Source organism: Tribolium castaneum, chromosome 9 (genome assembly GCF_031307605.1).
Source record: "Tribolium castaneum strain GA2 chromosome 9, icTriCast1.1, whole genome shotgun sequence".
Lineage (NCBI taxonomy): Eukaryota > Metazoa > Arthropoda > Insecta > Coleoptera > Tenebrionidae > Tribolium > Tribolium castaneum.
The window spans coordinates 6661941-6681226 of NC_087402.1; the positions used below are offsets into that span (position 1 = coordinate 6661941).

General features: G+C 33.2%; 1 protein-coding gene across 2 annotated transcripts in view; it reads left to right on the top strand.

Moving 5' to 3' along the window:
- Positions 1–1866: 1866 nt before the first annotated feature.
- nAChRa5 (nicotinic acetylcholine receptor alpha 5 subunit) overlaps positions 1867–19286 on the top strand; it is a 36788-nt gene continuing 19368 nt past the window's right edge. For both annotated transcript variants that reach the window (NM_001109782.1, NM_001162522.1), the window contains exons 1-4: positions 1867–1903; positions 11184–11323; positions 11369–11523; positions 14775–14958. In NM_001109782.1, the coding sequence (NP_001103252.1) occupies positions 1867–1903; positions 11184–11323; positions 11369–11523; positions 14775–14958 (516 nt within the window). The remainder of the gene's footprint in view (positions 1904–11183; positions 11324–11368; positions 11524–14774; positions 14959–19286) is intronic.

A 19286-nucleotide genomic window follows, 5' to 3' on the forward strand; every position in this document is an offset into this window, starting at 1 on the left:
TTCACGTGGTAAACTGATTTCTGTGCAACTATTGAGACAAAAATACTTTCAGCAAAGTAACCATGTATTACAATTTTTTAATCTACCTAATTTATTAAGCTTTCATTTAGATTTTTTTAATTTTGGTTTTGCGCAACCTGGCACGTGCAGACAGGTGTCATAAATCAATCTGTAAAATTTAAATGAAATGTGGGTTCAGAAACTTTTCTCATCACACATTGCGCTGAACTTGAGCACACAAGTTTGTGCAAAAATTTAAAATTTTACATCTAAATACAGTTGTGTTAAGAGATAATTAACATGTCTATGTTTGTGGATCACTTAGTGAGGATTTATAGGAAAAAATGGCCTCTTGTTAGTGTTCGCAGCTGCGTGACAGTCAGCCGTGTAGCTTATCCAAAAAATAAATATAAATATTTACAAGCTCGCAACTGCTACCAGTTCTGTTGATTTAAATATTCAATAGCGAAATGCTCCCCTCTTACAGATTTTCCCCGTTTTTTGTTTTTGAAACACGAATTAAATTAAGCCCCACTTAATTTACGTAAATTGGTAAAAAACCTTTTAGGGGATGTCCCGGTTTTTGACAGGCAGGTGCGTAAATAAATTATTATGGCAATAAATGGTGGATGCGTTCCCTCGCCGACTTTACTTTGATTTAGTATCTAATCTTTCGCAGTTGGAAGATAGATTAACTAATAGGGAAAGACCCGCCTTAGGGCAATTGTCTTCTAATCCTTAACAAACCCAAATAACACCCTGTCAAAACAAGAGTTAAATTTGTTAAAAGTTTTGAGAGGCTAATCAAACTCAATGCCAACAAAGGATTTTTTGCTCTCGTATTATCGAGATAACTACAAGAGGATAGTTTGCATTTCTTGTTTTATAATTGGACAGTGATGAGAAGCTTTTTATGTTTGACTTGGCCAGCTATTGAAAAGTTGCATTCGGGCAAAAATAAAATATCCAGATGAGGAACAATCCACGAACTAATTCCGAACTAAGCTCCAAGAACCTTTTGTTTGATAATTACGTTACTGGATTCCACAACTAAATTAAGATGTATTCAAAGTATTGATTTTTTTTTTTTTGAAAAGTTGAGTAACACGTCATAAATTTAACTTTTATATGTAAACATTTTCCTGCTCTAAATCAAAAGCTAATTAAGTTCGAACACTTGTCGCCTTGTTTTAGCCGTTTGGGCGGAAAATCTGCGAAAATCGGTCGATACGTCCGGATTTAGAGCAGTTTCTTGGCGTTGAAAAATGTGAGTGAAAACACCGCGGCTCTCTTTCCCAGTAAATATTTTTTCAAGAAAGATTAATTAAGGCAAAGCGGCAACTCCTTTGATTTTCCTCGATAATAACCTTTTCCAGTAATTTGCATTGCAAAATTGGAAAAATAATTATTTAACGAAAACTTTGGTTCAAAGTTTGATCATGTGGTCAGATGATAATTAAAGTACCTCAAGGCGCTTCCAAAAGGGTGAGAAGGCTTCAGCTGGCTCCGCCGAACACAGATAATTAGTTTTCTGGAATGGCTGATAACATTTAAATGATGTGACGCCGTTTGGCCAAACCCGGAAAAAATTACTCCAAAAATAACTCGCGAAAAGACGGATATTCTAACAGTGGTTGACAGATTATTTACAAATAAGCTCTCAAAAGACAAAATGTTATCTACTTGTTGACATGCGTCAAATATTGCTTTGTGTGAGATACGGCGAATGAGCCAGTTTGCGCTTCCACTCCGGGATGCTTACTCAAAGTCCGGGCTTCACCGGAAACCTGCCGCCACGCGACACCCAACTCTCGATGAAAATGACCAAATAAACGATTTAAACGATAGAGTTTCACCCGAAAAGAAATGAAACTGTTTTTGATAGTTGTAATCCTGTTGCGAGGTAAGTAAAAAAAGTATCGTAAATTCATCCCGTCCATAAAATTTTATGGCTCAAGATTGACAATAAAATCCTTTCTTCTCATTTGTTGAATTGAATTGCTACCACAATTTTCCGGTTTACCGAAGATGCGCCAATTTAAATTCGGGTCTTTGGCTTGATTGCCGAATTAATTGAACAAATTTGTGGTTATTTTGATCCCGATCGGTCCGTTTTTCACATTCATGTTTTCTGCGTAAATACATAAATGCAGATTTGCGAAATATTAGTTTTAAAAGCTTTCGAAAAATTTCAAACTTTGAGGAAATAAAAGCACTCGGAGTAATAACTCGGTCTGAATGCGAGATTAAAGGAAGTGGTAAGGAAGTTCAACATATTTATGAAACGGTGTCAAAATACTCATCATTTTCCAAGACGCATACGCGCCTCGCAAATTTATGCTTTTAATTTCGTGCAATAATACGAACAGAAATATTTGGAAGGAAACTTTTATTAGTTTGAATAAATAAGTCCCCGGGTAGGTAAATGACACGTCCGAATATGAAGCTTCTTCCATATAATTACGAAAGATTAAAGAGTAAATAATTAAATGATCTTATAGTGAGCCCCTGGCTTATTACATTGTTGAAAAAATATCAGCTTTTTCGATAACTCTAATCCGATTCAAAAAGCTATTAAAGCCTTTTGCTAAAACGCCTGACCAATTAATTTTTTTGTTCTTTTCGAATTAAAGCAATGTGTTTGCGGTTACTCCCCTCACGAGCTTTTATTTGATTTTTTACTACTGCCTAAATTGAATCGGTTTTTTACAGGCAGAGCTTTGTGGTTATAATTCGTGTTATCTCGTTTATGGCAAAATCAAAAGTTTTCATTACCTAAACTGATTTTCTGCTAATCAATTCTAAGTTTAGTAGTTTGAGATCTCTCGAATCAAAGACAAACTTCCTACTATTCGGGAGCAATCACACTGAGGGTTGGATAATCGTACAACTTGTAACAAATTGTAATATTAGCGGAAATTTGTTCCGTTTAATCCAAATTTTCAGATATTTAAATTACGAGTTTTTCACTATCAAGCTTTTCCAATCGCGATTCTAATGTGATCTGTCAGAGGATCAAAACAAAGTTGCCAATAAATCTATTCTACAGCTTTTCTCAGAGAGCTGTTTGTCTTACATACTTGCAAATATTTCAAATTCGAATCTCTGGTCCTTAACTCAAACATTCTGAATCCAAAAAACAAACACTAACTAAACATGCAAATTTTAATAAATGACTTCAAGTAAATACTGTACAAAGTGAACATTTCGTATCATCCTACTAGTATTTAATGACAAATTTAAATTAAGAGAGAAAATATGACAAAAATTTCACGAAATATTTTTCCATCAATTTTTTCCAGCACCTCACAGTTTTGTTGTCAAGCTCCGCAGGCTATAATAAATTCCTTTTTGACGTTGGAGCGTAATTATTTAATTAACAAAACTGAAACAAAAACAATAGGCCGCATCCATTAATGGATTTTTTAAAATCAATCAGGGGATTGATTCCAGGCAAAAATAAAAGTTCACTCTCCATTTTTCAATTCCCACCTGAGACTTAAAATAGAGCTCATTCCCAATAAATCTACTCTTTAGTTTTCCTCTGTTTGCCTTAATCACATCTGCAGATCATTTAGGTTCTAATTTGAGCCACTTCTTTTCCACTCTTCGGATTCGTTTTTTCCTTCATTTGTTACTTGTCAATGTCACTACTCAATGGGTTGTTTTCATTTTGAGGGCCGACCTGTTCGAGCTTTTTTGAGAAATGACCGTAACAATTATACTTTGGTCTAGTCCCCATTATTTTTTTTCTTTTATGAAAATAGTGTTTAAAAAAAACGGATTAAAAAAATAATACAATCGAATTTATTTTTACTAATGACAAGAGAGTTAGTCTAGAAAACTTTGGTACAGAACCATTTAGATAAAATAGGGTAAAATCCTTTTAGGAGTCATTGTTCAAGAAATTAATTATCGAGTACAATCGAAAAACTGTTCTTTACTTGTAGGAAAATCTCGTTGCTCTCCTAAACAGCATTCCAAATGAAGTAAGTCTTTAATTTGTTAAGTTGTTTATTCCGTTAGGAAACAAATCGGATAATTGAGCAGAGATAATTCTGTTTCAAAGGACCTTAAAGCATTATTTTGCCTTTCTGCCTTTGTTCGAGCCCGGAAATTACAATTTCGAGTGTGTGGCAGCAAATGTAACGAGGACTTTTCCTCCAGTGTTGAACTAAAGCTGGAAAAAAGCCCAATGGTGCGTAAATGAGCCCATAATTAAAATTAATGAAAGGTTGGTGAAGAAGACGTTGTCGATTATGTTCGGATTAATTAACAGAATGTCAATAACTTGAACCATTGAAAAGACAGTTAATAAATCAGGCCGCAAATCCACTTGAGACAGTGTCCAATGTTAACACAGGCTAAAATCACAGAACTTCTGAAAATTATTCAGATGGAAATTGTCATCGGGAGGACGAATTAATACTCTCATTTCCTGCAAGCGCACCCTCGAAGACCCTCCACATCCTGCCGGTTTAATTTTTCATAAAACGAGTGCAATTTCGCCAATAAAAACGCCATGACCGCGGTATTGTTATTACAGCTATAACACTTATTTCGGCGCGAATTGGAGATGTTTTTCGAACGCAGCAAAATCTGACGACTCCCTCGAAGAGATAATGGGGAGATTTAGGTCAAGTGTAGCCACTTCATTAAAGACCCGCCACTGGGAATATTGCATATTAGCAATTAGGCAACGATTTTTCCCGAATTAGTTGATATAGTGTGCATAAATTATGCTTCGAATCAACATGATTAATTATCACAAACGCGCTTCCGCCTAATTTACTCCCAGCAACAAACAAATTTCTATTACGTTAATTCCAACGTGCAATTTCGCTTTTTTGCCGTTCCAGAACGGCTCGAAAGAGGATTTCGACGTCGTTGGCTTTTAGCTGTAGCTTATTTAAACCGCAAAACTGTGTTTTTGTGAGAGCAAAGCGAGTTTAGTGTGTTTGAACGGATTGAAACCTGCTGTATTGTTCGCGTCTTGTTTATACAAGTAAACAATTGCCAAAACAATATACAGATTACCCGAGATATTGTGCGAAAATGAAAGGCATCGGAAAGAATTAAGACACTTCCACAACAGCACCCAAACTACGGAATAACACAAAAAACCTTTTGCCCAACTAAAGTTATATGAACAATAATGCACTGTTTAGAAATATTTAATTTGTTTTAAATGTTACGTTCAAGTTCACTAAACAAGTTTCATTTAGTACGTGGATTGCATTTACATTTAAATAAACGAAAATTTCAATTTGGAGAAACCGTATTTGTTTACAAACTTTCGTTTTGTTCTAAATTGCTGGTTTTTAGATTAATTTAATTAAAACTCCACTCAAACACTCTGTTTTTTCTCTGAATCTACAATCAATAAAAAATGTTTTCTTAGTTTTCAATTTCATTTTTCTACGAAATACATTAAATTAAATAAGTATTTTTATCCACGCCCAGTTAATAACATGCTCGTTATGTTTAAATTTTTTGAATTATATTAAAGCGGGAATAATAGAACATTACGAACAATTAAGGCCGATTTCAAAATACCTACTAATGCCACATCAAGTACCTAATATTTAAATGAACGGAAACTTTAAAACGTTTGTTACCTTTAAACTAACTGAGCATTAAATACGTATAATATGACTAGAAATTTGTTACTTTTCTGTGAAACTCTGTTAAGGAAGTATTAAAAAATTAAGTTAAAGCAGTGCCAGCTTACGGAAAAAGGCGGGATATTGAGAAAACCAGAAAATAAAAGAACAAGTGTTAATGAATTCTTTTATAATCCAGTAAAGTGCTCTATAATTATAATTTTTCTAACAATTGCATTTGCGTTTTCTCTAAAAAATTTTTGTTCTCTAAATAATCATACTCTTCATTAATACATTTTCTAATCATTGCATTTTTTGCAATTCCAAATCTTTGAAAAATTTGGAAGTAATTTTTTCTCAAGCTGTATTTATTTCACACGAACTGCTAGTTTCAACTACGACTACGTTTTGTACATTCGTGGTGAATTGTTAAAAGCAGAGTTAAATACGTTAATGAACAAAAATTGTGGCAATGTGTGAATTAAAGTTACTATAAAATAGAAATAGGACGGGTTTATAGAAACGTCCTTAACTTAATCCGCAATTAAATGCGTGATTAACTGATCACGTGACCAAATTGAACCAATGTCATTGATCCATTCGCGTTGTTAACTTTTAATAACGAATTAAACTTTAATGGAGCATTATCTATAAACCGGCCCATAAAGATCTAAGTTAAAGTCGACATTAAATTTAGACAAAGAATTAAATTTGTTTATGAAATCGGCCCTTTGTGTGTTAACCACTCGAACACAGCAAAAATTACGGTTTATTGCGGTCTAATTTTCTTAATTATTTGATTTGGTTTGAATAAAATATTACAAAATATTTTTCTTTCTGACTGCAAAACGTGCTAAACACAAAAAAAGCAAAAATTGTGTAATTTTCGACTAAATTTGATGATTTTTCGGTTTCTAAACTGAAATTTTAACTCAAAAAACATGATTTGCGACCATAATATTGTGGTTTTTTTGATTTTCACAAAATATCGCTTAAAAATAAGTCAAGTAAATAAGTTACTTTAGGACTTTCAAGTGTGTTTTAACAAATTTTATACAATAAATCAGCCACAATAAAAAGATAAAATAATTTCGATCAAATTCTGATAATTTTGAAAACTAAATTTTGCCTCAACAAGGCTAAAATAACATTAATTTTAGTATAATTGGCTGACATTTCAGTCTGTTTGGTCCAGTTTTGAAAGTAGGTAATGTATATTTTTAATCTGATAAGTGTAAATTAAACTAGTTTATTGATAAATTCTCCACCAAAACTCATAAAAACTCTTTCGTAACCGTCAATATTTTGCTTACAATAACAATAAACAATAAATTTCAACCTTCACATTTTACAAAAAAATTCTAAACCATATTTACTCGAAAAAACTCATTAACCACACGCAAATAGCAATTATTATTATGCCCTAAAAATTAAAATTTTCCGTAAATATCGTAAAAACCGTAAACTCTCCTTTTTCGAGATCATTAGGGTACATTGTGGCAAGTAATTCTGAAGATGTGAAGCAACTTAGCTTGCTTTATTGTTAAGATTCTTGTAATTTGTGCTAACACTGAAGTGTCTAATATATTCCGGGCATCATTATGCAGTGCCGTGTGTTTGCTTATTGTCTCCTTAAGACATAAGGCCTAATGAAACTAAAGGATTTGCACTTGTGTCCTCATCATGCTAATAACGGTTTCCTGGCCTAACCCCTAGAGCTAGTATCATAGAAAATTCCCCCTTAAAATTCAAATTTGATAAATAATTTATACCTCGAGGCCGGTTTTAATTTCGCGTTAATTGCTTCGTTTCAGAGCTGATCGAACAAATGCCGCAATTACCGCCACATTAAGATTTGCATCGATTTTCTTCACTCGAACTATTTTATGAGTTGCGGTCTATTGAATTATTCGACTCTTGTTGACATGAGTTTTTGTTTTTATAAATAATTTCACGATCATTAAGGCTCACTGGAGCGTGTAATAGAATGATTGCTGAAAATACCATCCTCATCTCGTCGATTGGGGAAATTGACTTGTCGTATAATACAAGAGATTAACAATTACCAATCACTGCAATCGATCCGATTCTAATTATAGATATTCGAGGCAAAATAGATCATGCCGTTTTGAGCACGTTTCAAACACCAAGCGACGGATTAGTGTGCATTAAGCGTGCTAAACCTGTTTTTGTTGTTTTCGACAAATTTCAATTAATTGATCCAATTATTTTTATTAAGTCACCGAAAACCCACACTAAGCCGACAAACAAAACGAGTTATTTTAGCAAAATCGATCTAATTGCAGATCTTGTTGAGCAAGATGTTTCAATTTCATAAAGTTTATTGCTTTGATTTCCGGCGGCGGTTTAACTAACTGTTGGAGCCAAAAAGTTGATCGCTAAGACACCTCGTCTGACCTGGCCAAATGTAAAATTTTATCAAAAGTTTGGAGCAACGTGTAATTTTGAATTATTGAATATTCTACATCGACTAGACAAGGCCCCTAATAATGTCAGTCTATTGCACCTGCTGCAGAAACTCGGAAAAGTTTAATTAAAGCTTCCACAATTCGGAAAAAGTTACCAACGCTGCATCACCTTTAATCATATCGCAAGGAGCAAATAAGTTTGATTCGCAATATAATTAAGTGAAACGAGATAATTTAGCGCTTTAATTTCGAAATCGTCTATAAAAACCGTAATTTGGTCTCTCGAGGAAAACAGTTTGCTTAATACGGAGGTCTGAGCAAATTTCTAGAGAAAGGAACACTTTTCTATTGCACGACATCGTTCAGATCCTGTCAATTATTACAAACGAGTAGAAAGCAATTTGCGCTAAAGCTCTTTATAAAATTCTTCCCTCAACAAAAAGAAATCTTTTGAAATGTATTCACCTTAACGAACTTCTTTTAAACCTAACATCAATTATGGAAATTGTAAACTCGCGCGATATATGAGGGCCTGGAAATTAATGGCATTTTGCGAGACAATGAACGATGAATAAGTGAGCGAAATTGTTTTATTTTCTTGCGAGATGAACGGAATTTTAGTTAAGTTGTAAGCGAGTTTTAATGAGAAAAAAATTACAGTCAAGGCAACTTTTTAAAGTCGCAACACAAGTTCAGTGTCAAGAAACACGAAATAACCATAACAGTAACAATTCCAGTGTTAAGCGAGTTGGAGAAATAAAAGGGTTGCGAAAACGTTACGACGAGATAAACCAACGATTTTTGATTGTGGATTACTTTTATTCTCTTAATACAAATAAAATATTTAATATTTTTTTCTCATGTCGCCTTTTATGACGATGTTTGATGGCTTTTGATAATCTGTTTCTGTTATAGATTTTTCTCCCGTATCACACAATATTTTGTAGCATTTTTGCAACACAAGCTGAATTATGTTCACCCAAACACTTAAAAAATTACGTGTTTGTTATTATTATTACTACTTTACCAGTAGTAAAAAAAGTACGGTAGTAGTTAATATGTTACTAACAAAAAAATCTGCTACATTGGTAGGTAAAATTCTTTTTCTTCTGTAGTTTTTACGAAACAAATAAACAGTAAAATCAACTGCAATTTAAAATACAATTCACAACTACTAGCTGTAATTTACTATACAGAATGTAAAAATTAAGTAAGATCACATATAGGATAGGGCAACAGAAAGTCCAGTAGAAAAAGTGTAATTGACTATGACGGTCGTCTTAAGTTATAAAAACTTATAATAATTCTAAAGTTGTGATGATGTGGTAAAGTTTGCTTTAAGTGGCATTTAAAATTTTAAAGTTAAAATGATAGAAAGTTATGCTTATGTGAACATAATTCCGTATTAGTTTTGCTTCTAAATAAAAAATTACTATTTCATATTAAAAAACCTCGTAAAAATATTTTTTATTTTACATGTGCAGTTTTTTAGGTACATTATACTATTGTTTTCGGTGAGAGAAATCAAATTTGTCTCACGGGAGCGAAAAAGCTGTCAGTTGTACTCACGAGTGAGTAAATCTGGGGAAAATTAGAAAAAACAATGAAACTGTTTCTTTCATAACTATAGCAACACAAGTTACTAAGAAAACTGATATATACTATTGTTTTCGGTGAGAGAAATCAAATTTCTCTCACGAAAAAGATAAAGCTGTCAGTTGTACTCACGAGTGAGTAAATCTGGGGAAAATTAGGGAAAACAATGAAACTGTTTATTTCATAACACAGGCAACACAGGTCACTGCATTTTACAATGCACCTGTAAAATAAAACGTCGTATATCACACGTGATCGAAATGCCATTATAAAGCTCGTGAGAAGTGTGCCACTAGTGCGCAAGCGCACTCGTGAGTTAAAACTCTCGCTCGCATATAATGATGCATTTTTATCACTTATAAATTTATAATATACTATTTTCATATTTTTATCTTTACCATTTTGTTTGTTTTGTTGCATTCTACACGTTATATTTTAATAAATAATAATATGTATGTATGCATAATTTTAAGGTAGTTTTATAGAGTACCTACATATACTTAGGTACAAATGTTGTATTACTGGAAATATACTTTATAATAATAAATTACAGGTCCAAAATATTATTGTTATGTATTGTGTGATTTCTGTTTCGTGTATTTTTTTAAATTGTGTTAATTTTTTTTTAATAAAATAAAGTACAGATATTTAAAATCACTATGTATTGTTATTACCTACCTCGTCGAAGAGTAAAATACATCTATCAAAAATTTTACAGTAACTGCCAGTAACTTCTACAATAAGGATATCTATCTAAAAAATAGTTGGTTTAATATATTGTATAACGTTAAATTGTACTATTGTGATAAAATAGACTTACTATAAGTAGGAATACGTAATATAAATGTAGATGTAATAATCACAAATTTATAAAAACTAAAGTAATAACAAATATCCCACAAAATAGTTGAGTTTCACTACTACCCTAATAATAGAAACTTTTTTTCGAATACTGGTTACCCATTTTTTCTCTGAGTGAGCGCAACAGGTTCATAACTCACTAAAAATCGTGTTTGAAACCCGGTTTTCATTAAACCCTCAAAGTGTGTTTTATTTTTGATTAATTCATTCCGAAATACACATTTTGCCACAAGCAATTAATTATAGGATTTGGTGAACACATTGTCACCCTTAAATTATTTCCGTAGCAAGTCCCGGGATTTGTAAAAACAATTCGTTTAGGGGCGAAAGTGTGAATAACCAATGGCTCAGAATAACAAAGAGAAATTTCTTTCGCCGGTCCTAATCGGAAGTTAATTGAAGCGAACACTTCCACAACCCCCGAAACCAGCCTCGATTTTTCATGTCTCGACCAATAAAATACAATTTATTATGTCGGTAATAGAGTGAAAAATGTTCGAGTAATGTAATTTGTCATTTCTAAGTGTTGTGGATTTTGGAAATGCAAAACGTGCACTCGAATTAATCACGTGCAGTTCCGTTCGTTTTTTAATCGTAGTAGTGGTTCAATTCAAGCGAAACTTTGCAATCTCGGATTGCGTTTCTTGCGGTCAGCAACAAAACTAATCTTCGAAATGTAAATCTCTTATTCCAGAATGTCAAGGGGACGAGAACGAGGCCCGTTTGATGCGACATTTGATGACAAACTATGACGCTGCCGTTCGACCAGTTGAAAACTCTTCCCTGCCGCTGACCGTTATTTTCGGGATTTCGCTCCACCACATAATCGACGTGGTAATAACAAACACCCGTCAAAACGCCTCTTAGCCTCATTTCCAGGACGAGAAAAACCAAATTTTGACCACGAACTGCTGGATAACGCAGGCCTGGATCGACCACCACCTTCGCTGGAACGCCTCGGACTTTGCCGGAATTAAAGTCATCCGGATCCCCTACACCCGCGTCTGGCGACCCGACTTGATTCTCTACAACAAGTGAGTCCAATTTGTTAATTTCGTGTCGTAATAATGATCCCAATTAAAGCGCTTAATTTTAATTAAATTGTCAAGCGCTCCCGAACAAAGAAAATCTAAACAAATTGCTGACGGGATCCAAAGTTTGAAATCTCGAGGGATTGGGGGGAAAAATGCACGATTGACAGGACCGCACTCTTTTTTTACGCTTTAGTGGGCCTGAAACTACGATTGATAATTTGGGAGGTTTCGCCCGGCGCATCCACCAAAATTGAAATGCACGGATGCGGCGAAAATTCACAAGCTTTACAATTTTATCAAATAAATTAAGCCCACAACTGGGACAAGAGCGTATTTATGAGAGCACAAGCAAGCATTCAAAGGGCTAAAATTATAAATTTCGAGGGAATGTGGCAAACAATTCGTCCGCGATCATTAATAGAATGTTGTTTCGAGACATAACTACATTACAACAACCTAATTGAGCTCAAGTTTGGTTCGCAAATTGGTTGTTGTGGCCTCCTTTATTGGTAGGTAAATTGCCTTAGTCTATGATTTTTGCCAAGCTGTGACGAAAATAGCGTCGTTCCGGAATAATGTGACAATTATTTTGTGCAAATAATAGCGCAGTCTTCACGGTCATAAAAATTTTATTCCAACGTAAAGTTTATATCGAAAGATTCTAATTTGATTTCGTAGAGGTTAAATATTTTGTAAGGGAAGTTAGACTAGTAACTAATCCGATGACCTTCAAGAGGTGGGTCAAACTCGGAACTATTTAATCTTTGTGGATCACTCTAGCTTGAAGTCTCAAGAGAGAAATTTACCAACTTGGTTGAAACAGAGCTACAGCTAAATTGCCAACTATTTTTTAAACATATCAAATACACTTTCGGTAATAGTGGTCTTTGAAAGCAGATTCGGGTTTGAGAAAACTCAAATTTCAAGTTTTAAATAAGTTTTAAATTTAGTTTAAGTTTATAAATTCTTTTTTTTTTGAAAACATGTTTTCCTTGAGTAATAGACAACGTATAAGTTGTTCTTCACCGTTTTAAACTCGATTTAAGATATTTAAATTTAGTTAACATTGGAGGCAAAACAAGTAAAACATCAGAAGCGATGTTACGACTTGAATACGACGTACATTTCAGAATGAATGGCTGAAGTTCAATGATCCAAAATAAGAGCAAATACACTACAGTTGTTAATAATTTTAAGTAAGTAAAGTTAAATTAGAAAAAGGTAAAATTATCAAATTCAGTACGTATTAAAATTATTTTTTTAATATATACTATATAGTATAAAGTATATAGTATATAGTATATAGTATATAGTATATAGGTATATAGTATATAGGTATATAGTATATAGTATATAGTATATAGTATATAGTATATAGTATATACTTTATACTATATAGTATATAAAGTATATACTTATATGTGTTAAAATACACTATACCAATATATACTATATAAGATGGTCCAGCCCAGCTCCCGCATCTTCTGTAGGTTAATTATTATTAAATTTGGACTTTTGATACCTATTCCGTTACTTATACTTTAGGATGCTTTTCAGAAAAATATTTTTTGTTATAGATTGTTGCAAAACGAGCGCACGTAGCTTTTAGCTTCTTACATTTCACTATTTTTTTCAAATCGGTACAGAGATTACTTTAAAAAAAAAAACAAAAAAATTTATTTTACACCTGTAGTTTCAAAAATAAATAAAAAATATACCCAATGCTTTCTTGATAACATTATTTCTAAGTACACGTCAAACAAAAATTAGCTGACTTATTAATTAAGTTTGACTGATTTAAGTTACTATTAGCTGTTTCAAAACTATACAGGTGGTTCAGCTCTGCTCTCGTCTTTGGAGCTCAGTTATTAGTAAAGTTACTTTTGATACTTTATAGATTTTATTTAAAATATTTTTATTACACAAAGCGACCAAAAAAATATGACGTCATAATAATATTTTTTTAATGGCATGCTATTATTTTTTGTACTCATGAAAATTCCTTTTCAGCTTCCTACATGTCCCTAAAGTTTTTTCAAGTAGTTTCAAAAATTACTATTAAAAAAAATAAAAAAGCGGTTTTACACTTATAAAAATTAAAATAAACACATTTCTCATTAAAATATTTGACAAAACAAGTTTTTGGCAAATAACAAATAATAAAATGTGCTGATTTACGTTAGGGCTGTAATAAAAAAATTTCGTTTTCTAATTCCGCATCGAACGTAAAATAAACAATGGTTCCCATTTAAAATAATCGAAAAAAAGCTCAAAATTTTAAAAGTTTAAGAGCCGGTTTATAGAAGCGTCATTAATTTAATCCGCAATTAAATGCGTGATTAACTGATCACATGACCAAATTGAACCACTTTGATTCAATTCACCTTCCCTTAATTAATCAGTCTGTTAGACCTTGTTTAACACGTAACTATGGTCATATTGTTATCAAAAAAGCACTGTTTGTATTTTTATTAATTTCTAAAAGTAAAGGTGTAGAAAAAACTTTTTAACTTATATTTTTTTAACAGTAACTTTATAATAGCGTGCTTTTGAAAAACATCACACTTTTAATGAACACTCTGTATAACCAAAAATTTTTCCTGAAATAGGTTCTAAAGTATAAATAACGTCTACAAATATATCAAAAGTCCAACTTTAATAATAACCCAGCTACAAGAGACGGGAACTGAGCTAGACCACCCTGTTTATCTAATATGATAAAAGATTGTTTGCTTAGTGTAAAAATTGCCCAAAATTCTATTGTACATAGTTATACAAATTATAAAAATCTAAAACATTCGAAAAAAAAAAGCTTAAAAATATATTTGTTACGCCCACTCTTGAGTGTCTACGATATTAAAAACACAATTTTCCAGCTCATAAAAATGCCTAAATATTTACCGACCCACATGTGAGTAACAAGAAAAATAATATCAGACTTTCAGCTTTGTTTTATATTTATTTATCGACATTCCGACATTCGGCTTAAACTGGGCGCTTTGAACTCATCTGTGTGACAACAATTCTGAATTTATTTAAATCCTGCCTCAAGAACAACTTCTTTGTTTTTGTATTCAATCAACCACGAATAATGTTACTTTGTCGTTCGGTCGTCCCTCTGCGACGAAAATGACGAGATTTAAGACCACTCTTTTATGCACTATAAACCGGTGCATCAATTTCGCAAAGCTTTCAATTTGCATTAGTCGCTCCGATTCGGAATTAACTCATACAAAGTGTTTTATTTTTAGCGCCGACCCTCAATTTCAGTCATCTGTAATTAACACGAATGTGATAGTGTCGAGTTCCGGGGAGGTCCTGTGGCTGAGCCATGGCATATACCGCTCGTCCTGCGACATCAACGTGGAGTACTTTCCTTTTGACCTGCAAAGCTGCCACATGAAGTGGGCCTCCTGGACTTACGACGGCTACCAGGTAACAGACCGCTTCCGGGCCCTAATTCGTCCAGTAATGTGCACATTCATCCGAGCGAAAATGTGCAATTTAATGATTGATAGATGACGCTTGTGGGATTATTGAGCGAATCATATTTCCAAGAGGGTTTCCGTGTTACAAGTTGTCGGTTCGGAGAAGATCCCCGCTAATGTGCTTACAACCTCTTCAACAATATTGCTGACATAGACTTGATGAACTGACAGCTTTTATAAACTTGCCGGCTGAAAAAATTAATTGATTGCCTCGACGGCACGTTTGCATACAAATTTTAAAAGCAGTTGTTAAAAACATTCACACAAATGGAAATCCTCTTAGCTTTTTACTTTCTGTTTTTCTGATTTTAATGGAAGGGGGATGCTTTAAGCGATAAAATACCGGGCAAAAAATTAATTCACTAAATGTGGATCTGAGGGATTTCTTTCACATTGCAAGATTGTTATTTCTCACGGTTGTCTTGCTTTCAACAGACAAGAGTTGGATTTTCTAGGATTTTGGGTTTTGAAAGGACAAACAATTGGCAACCTAAAATTTATTTCACGTTCTTCTTGAGAAAAGTTTCTTTCACCCAAATAATTGCTCTGCTCTTAAACAATAAATTATTCCGTTGAACTTATTCCGTTTATTTCAATCGATTTAAAAAAACTGGCGGAACTGTAGAAAAAATAATGTATACAGCTCGCATTTAATGGCTGTTAAGACTACGGAGATCTAACGGTTAGGATGCAAAACGAAGTAGAAATAAAACGTCCTCGTCCTTGATAGTTCGGTTAATCTATCCAGAGAGCGCAGTTTAATTACCGTCTAAGTTTTCAGATCAATGAATGTCAAAAAAAGTTAACACAAAAATAACAAAAAATACTGACGGATAGAGCATTAAATTTTCAATAGTAAAAAATAACCATAGTGCAAAAATGTTACTGTAAACTACATTTAAAAATTAAAAATTAAACTTTTAGCAATCTGGACTTTGCCCCATATTTTTCAAAACGCTGGGAATACGGTTGAAGATACAAAAAAAGTCTAAGGAACAAAGTTGTAAAAAATTAATTTTCCTATAAAAAAGTCAGCGACATCATATTTCTATCATCTATAGTTTAGGTATAAATTAACTTTCCGTTACTTGTCGACCGGTAAAATGAGACAAATCCGTCGTTTCAGCGTCTTTGAAGACCTTTGGGGACTAAACCGTTAACAATAGAGATATAGTCTTGCGGACTTTTTTAAAGAAAATTTAATTCTCTACAAATTTCCTCCTAACATTTTTCTTGTATCTCTAATCGTATTCGCAGCGTCTTGAAAAATATATGACGAAGCGCAAATTTTAAATATTTAAACATTTTTTTCTCATTTTTTTTATGAAAATTTTAGTTGTCAGTTTTTCTCAGCCTGTTAACAGTGCAAAGCTCAACATTACTGTATTTTTTCTAAGTAATTAGTGAATAAGATGTATTTTATTTTTAAAACGATTTAGTGCCGAGACAGTGTAACGCTCGAAGCGCCCTCATTTTTACACTGCCGTATTATTTTTTTGGGTTCACAAAACCTTGCAATTTTCGTCTCCTAAGTTATAGTTCTCCGTAGATAAGAGAATAACATTCGTTCTATTAATGCATATTCTGATTTTGACTTCCTCTCATTCACTCGTAAAACTTTACTGAAATAAGTTCAAAATGAGGCACGGATGGAATATCTGAAGTGCTTCCAACACTTGTCTTCATATCATTAGTAAAAATCACGCCGCAGTCTCTTGTGGCAAGCTTCCCTGAGACCTTTGTCAACCAACTGTCATAAATCTCCTGCTGACAAGCATTTTGTCTTTGGGAATTTCTTCCACAGTCAATTATTCCTTGTCATCTTATTCCTGGATTTAGGCCTTTACAAGTATCAAGCGTAAGTCAACAGACGGCTGAAAAATTTAAAACTGCGTTCTGATGCATTTTCTCATTGCCTTTGGAGTGTTTTTTACCAAAGTCGAACCGTTTACATATCCACTTTGAGTGCAACTTTGCGCAAATATGGTTATGTCAATGTCTACAAAAAGAAGCGACTTGAAACCAAATTGAATCAGATCCGTGCCAATTCGGATGCTAATTCTAACCAAAACTGGAGCCATATACCTTGCAGAAAGCTCGAAACGCAATATCGTTGCGCGATTTAAAATAAAACGTAATTTGATTTTTTCCATATTGGAAAGTTGCCGTGTTGCTGGAAATTCCGCGATATTTCTATACGAAATCAGTCTGAAGAATTTAATATGGGTCATAAGTAGACGCAGGAAGGATTATAATAGCTAGTAAATGTATGTTGAAGCCAGGCATTCGACTAAAAAACATCCATTGAAAAGATTGAAATCCCGTATCAGTGGCTCTAATTCCAAATTAGATAAGAGGAATCTCTATATGTTCCCGTTATATCCAGCTTCGTGCTTTGCCAATCCCCATATTATCACGAGGGCTTAGCAGAATGTACGAAACCAGCGCGCATTGCCAAATATCAATGCGGCTCTCCCTTTGAACAATTAAAAACTGTCATCTTATCCCAATTTTTTACAAATGCAAAAGTTGGCAAAAAATCTCATGCAAGAGCGACACCACGCTGTTAATTCAGACGGTGATGAATCCTGATTTGTCCTTTTATTGACGCAAAAATGCGCAAATGTCCTCGGGGCGAAATTCAATTTGCAGAGCGTATCTAGAGCGATAGTTTTAAAAACGGAAAAACCGTTATTATTCATCACGCGAGACAAAAACGCCACCGAATGAAATTTCACCCCAACTCCATCCAGCTTTGCCGAACCTGTTTGATTCCCGAACAATTTTATAAAATCATAGGAAAATGTCAACATGTCACAAGAATTTCACGGAGGTATTTAAGGCGGATCAAAGAATTTTCTTATTGTGGAAACGCGCTTTGGCATTTTTACGGAATTTGCCTTATTACAATTTTAACAAATTTAATCGATCAGGCAAATAGCAATTATTTTTTTCAGTGATGTTGCAAACATCAATATTTATTTATTTACGTAAATACCGTTCGTTGACGCACAAATAAAGCAAAACTGGCGTTTTGGAGAGTTCGCCATGATGCGGCATTTTTTCGCTGCTAAAATGAGTGAATTTCCCTTGGCGGTGGTGCTTGAGAAATGATATCACGAAAAAAATCGAAAAACGTTTTCTTCAAGAGTTTTGTCTCTCGATCGAGGTTGCGAAGTTACATTATCTCAAGGATTAATCATTCTGTCAGCTCATTGAAATAAAATATTTTTAAGAAAATTCTGATAATTCGGAGGAAAATAGCAATCAATAACCCGGTGCAGAATGCCATTTCCATGCGTTCTTTTCTCGTCAAAAACACAAAATTATTCCGAAGATGGAAATGTAGACACCACAATTTCATCATTCGGTTTTATTTAATTTTAAATGTAGTAAAATTTAACGACGATACCTAAGATCAACTTCCTTAAAAATTAAAAAAAAAAGAGTTGCAACGTTTCGTTTATAAACTTTACAATAAACTTTAAAAGTTGTTAAAAGATGGTTTCTTACGCAAAATGAGCCGCTAAATTCAATGGAATAAACCGCATTGCTCTGCGAATTTTAGTTTTTGAGTTATGAATTTTTTTTTTGTAAATCAAATTTTTCACTGTAGATATTGCCTATCTTAATTTTTAGCAAAAAACTTTAAAAGTTTACATCTTGTTAAATTATGGTTTTATACGCAAAATGAGCCGCTGAATTCAGTGGAATAAACCGCATTGCTCTACGACTTTTAGTTTTCGAGTCATGAATTTTTTTTGGTAAATACAATTTTTCACTATATATATTGCCTATCTTAATTTTTAACAAAAAACCTTAAAAGTTTACATCTTGTTAAAAGATGGTTTTATACGCAAAATGAGCCGCTGAATTCAATGGAACAAACCGCATTGCTTTACGACTTTTAGTTTTTGAGTTATGAATTTTTTTTGGTAAATAAAATTTTTCACGATAGATATTGCCTATCTTAATTTTTAGCAAAAAACTTTAAAAGTTTACATCTTGTTAAAAGATGGTTTTATACGCAAAATGAGCCGCTGAATTCAACAGAACAAACCGCATTGCTTTACGACTTTTAGTTTTCGAGTTATGAATTTTTTTTGGTAAATAAAATTTTTCACTATAGATATTGCCTATCTTAATTTTTAGCAAAAAACTTTAAAAGTTTACATCTTGTTAAATTATGGTTTTATACGCAAAATGAGCCGCTGAATTCAGTGGAATAAACCGCATTGCTCTACGACTTTTAGTTTTCGAGTCATGAATTTTTTT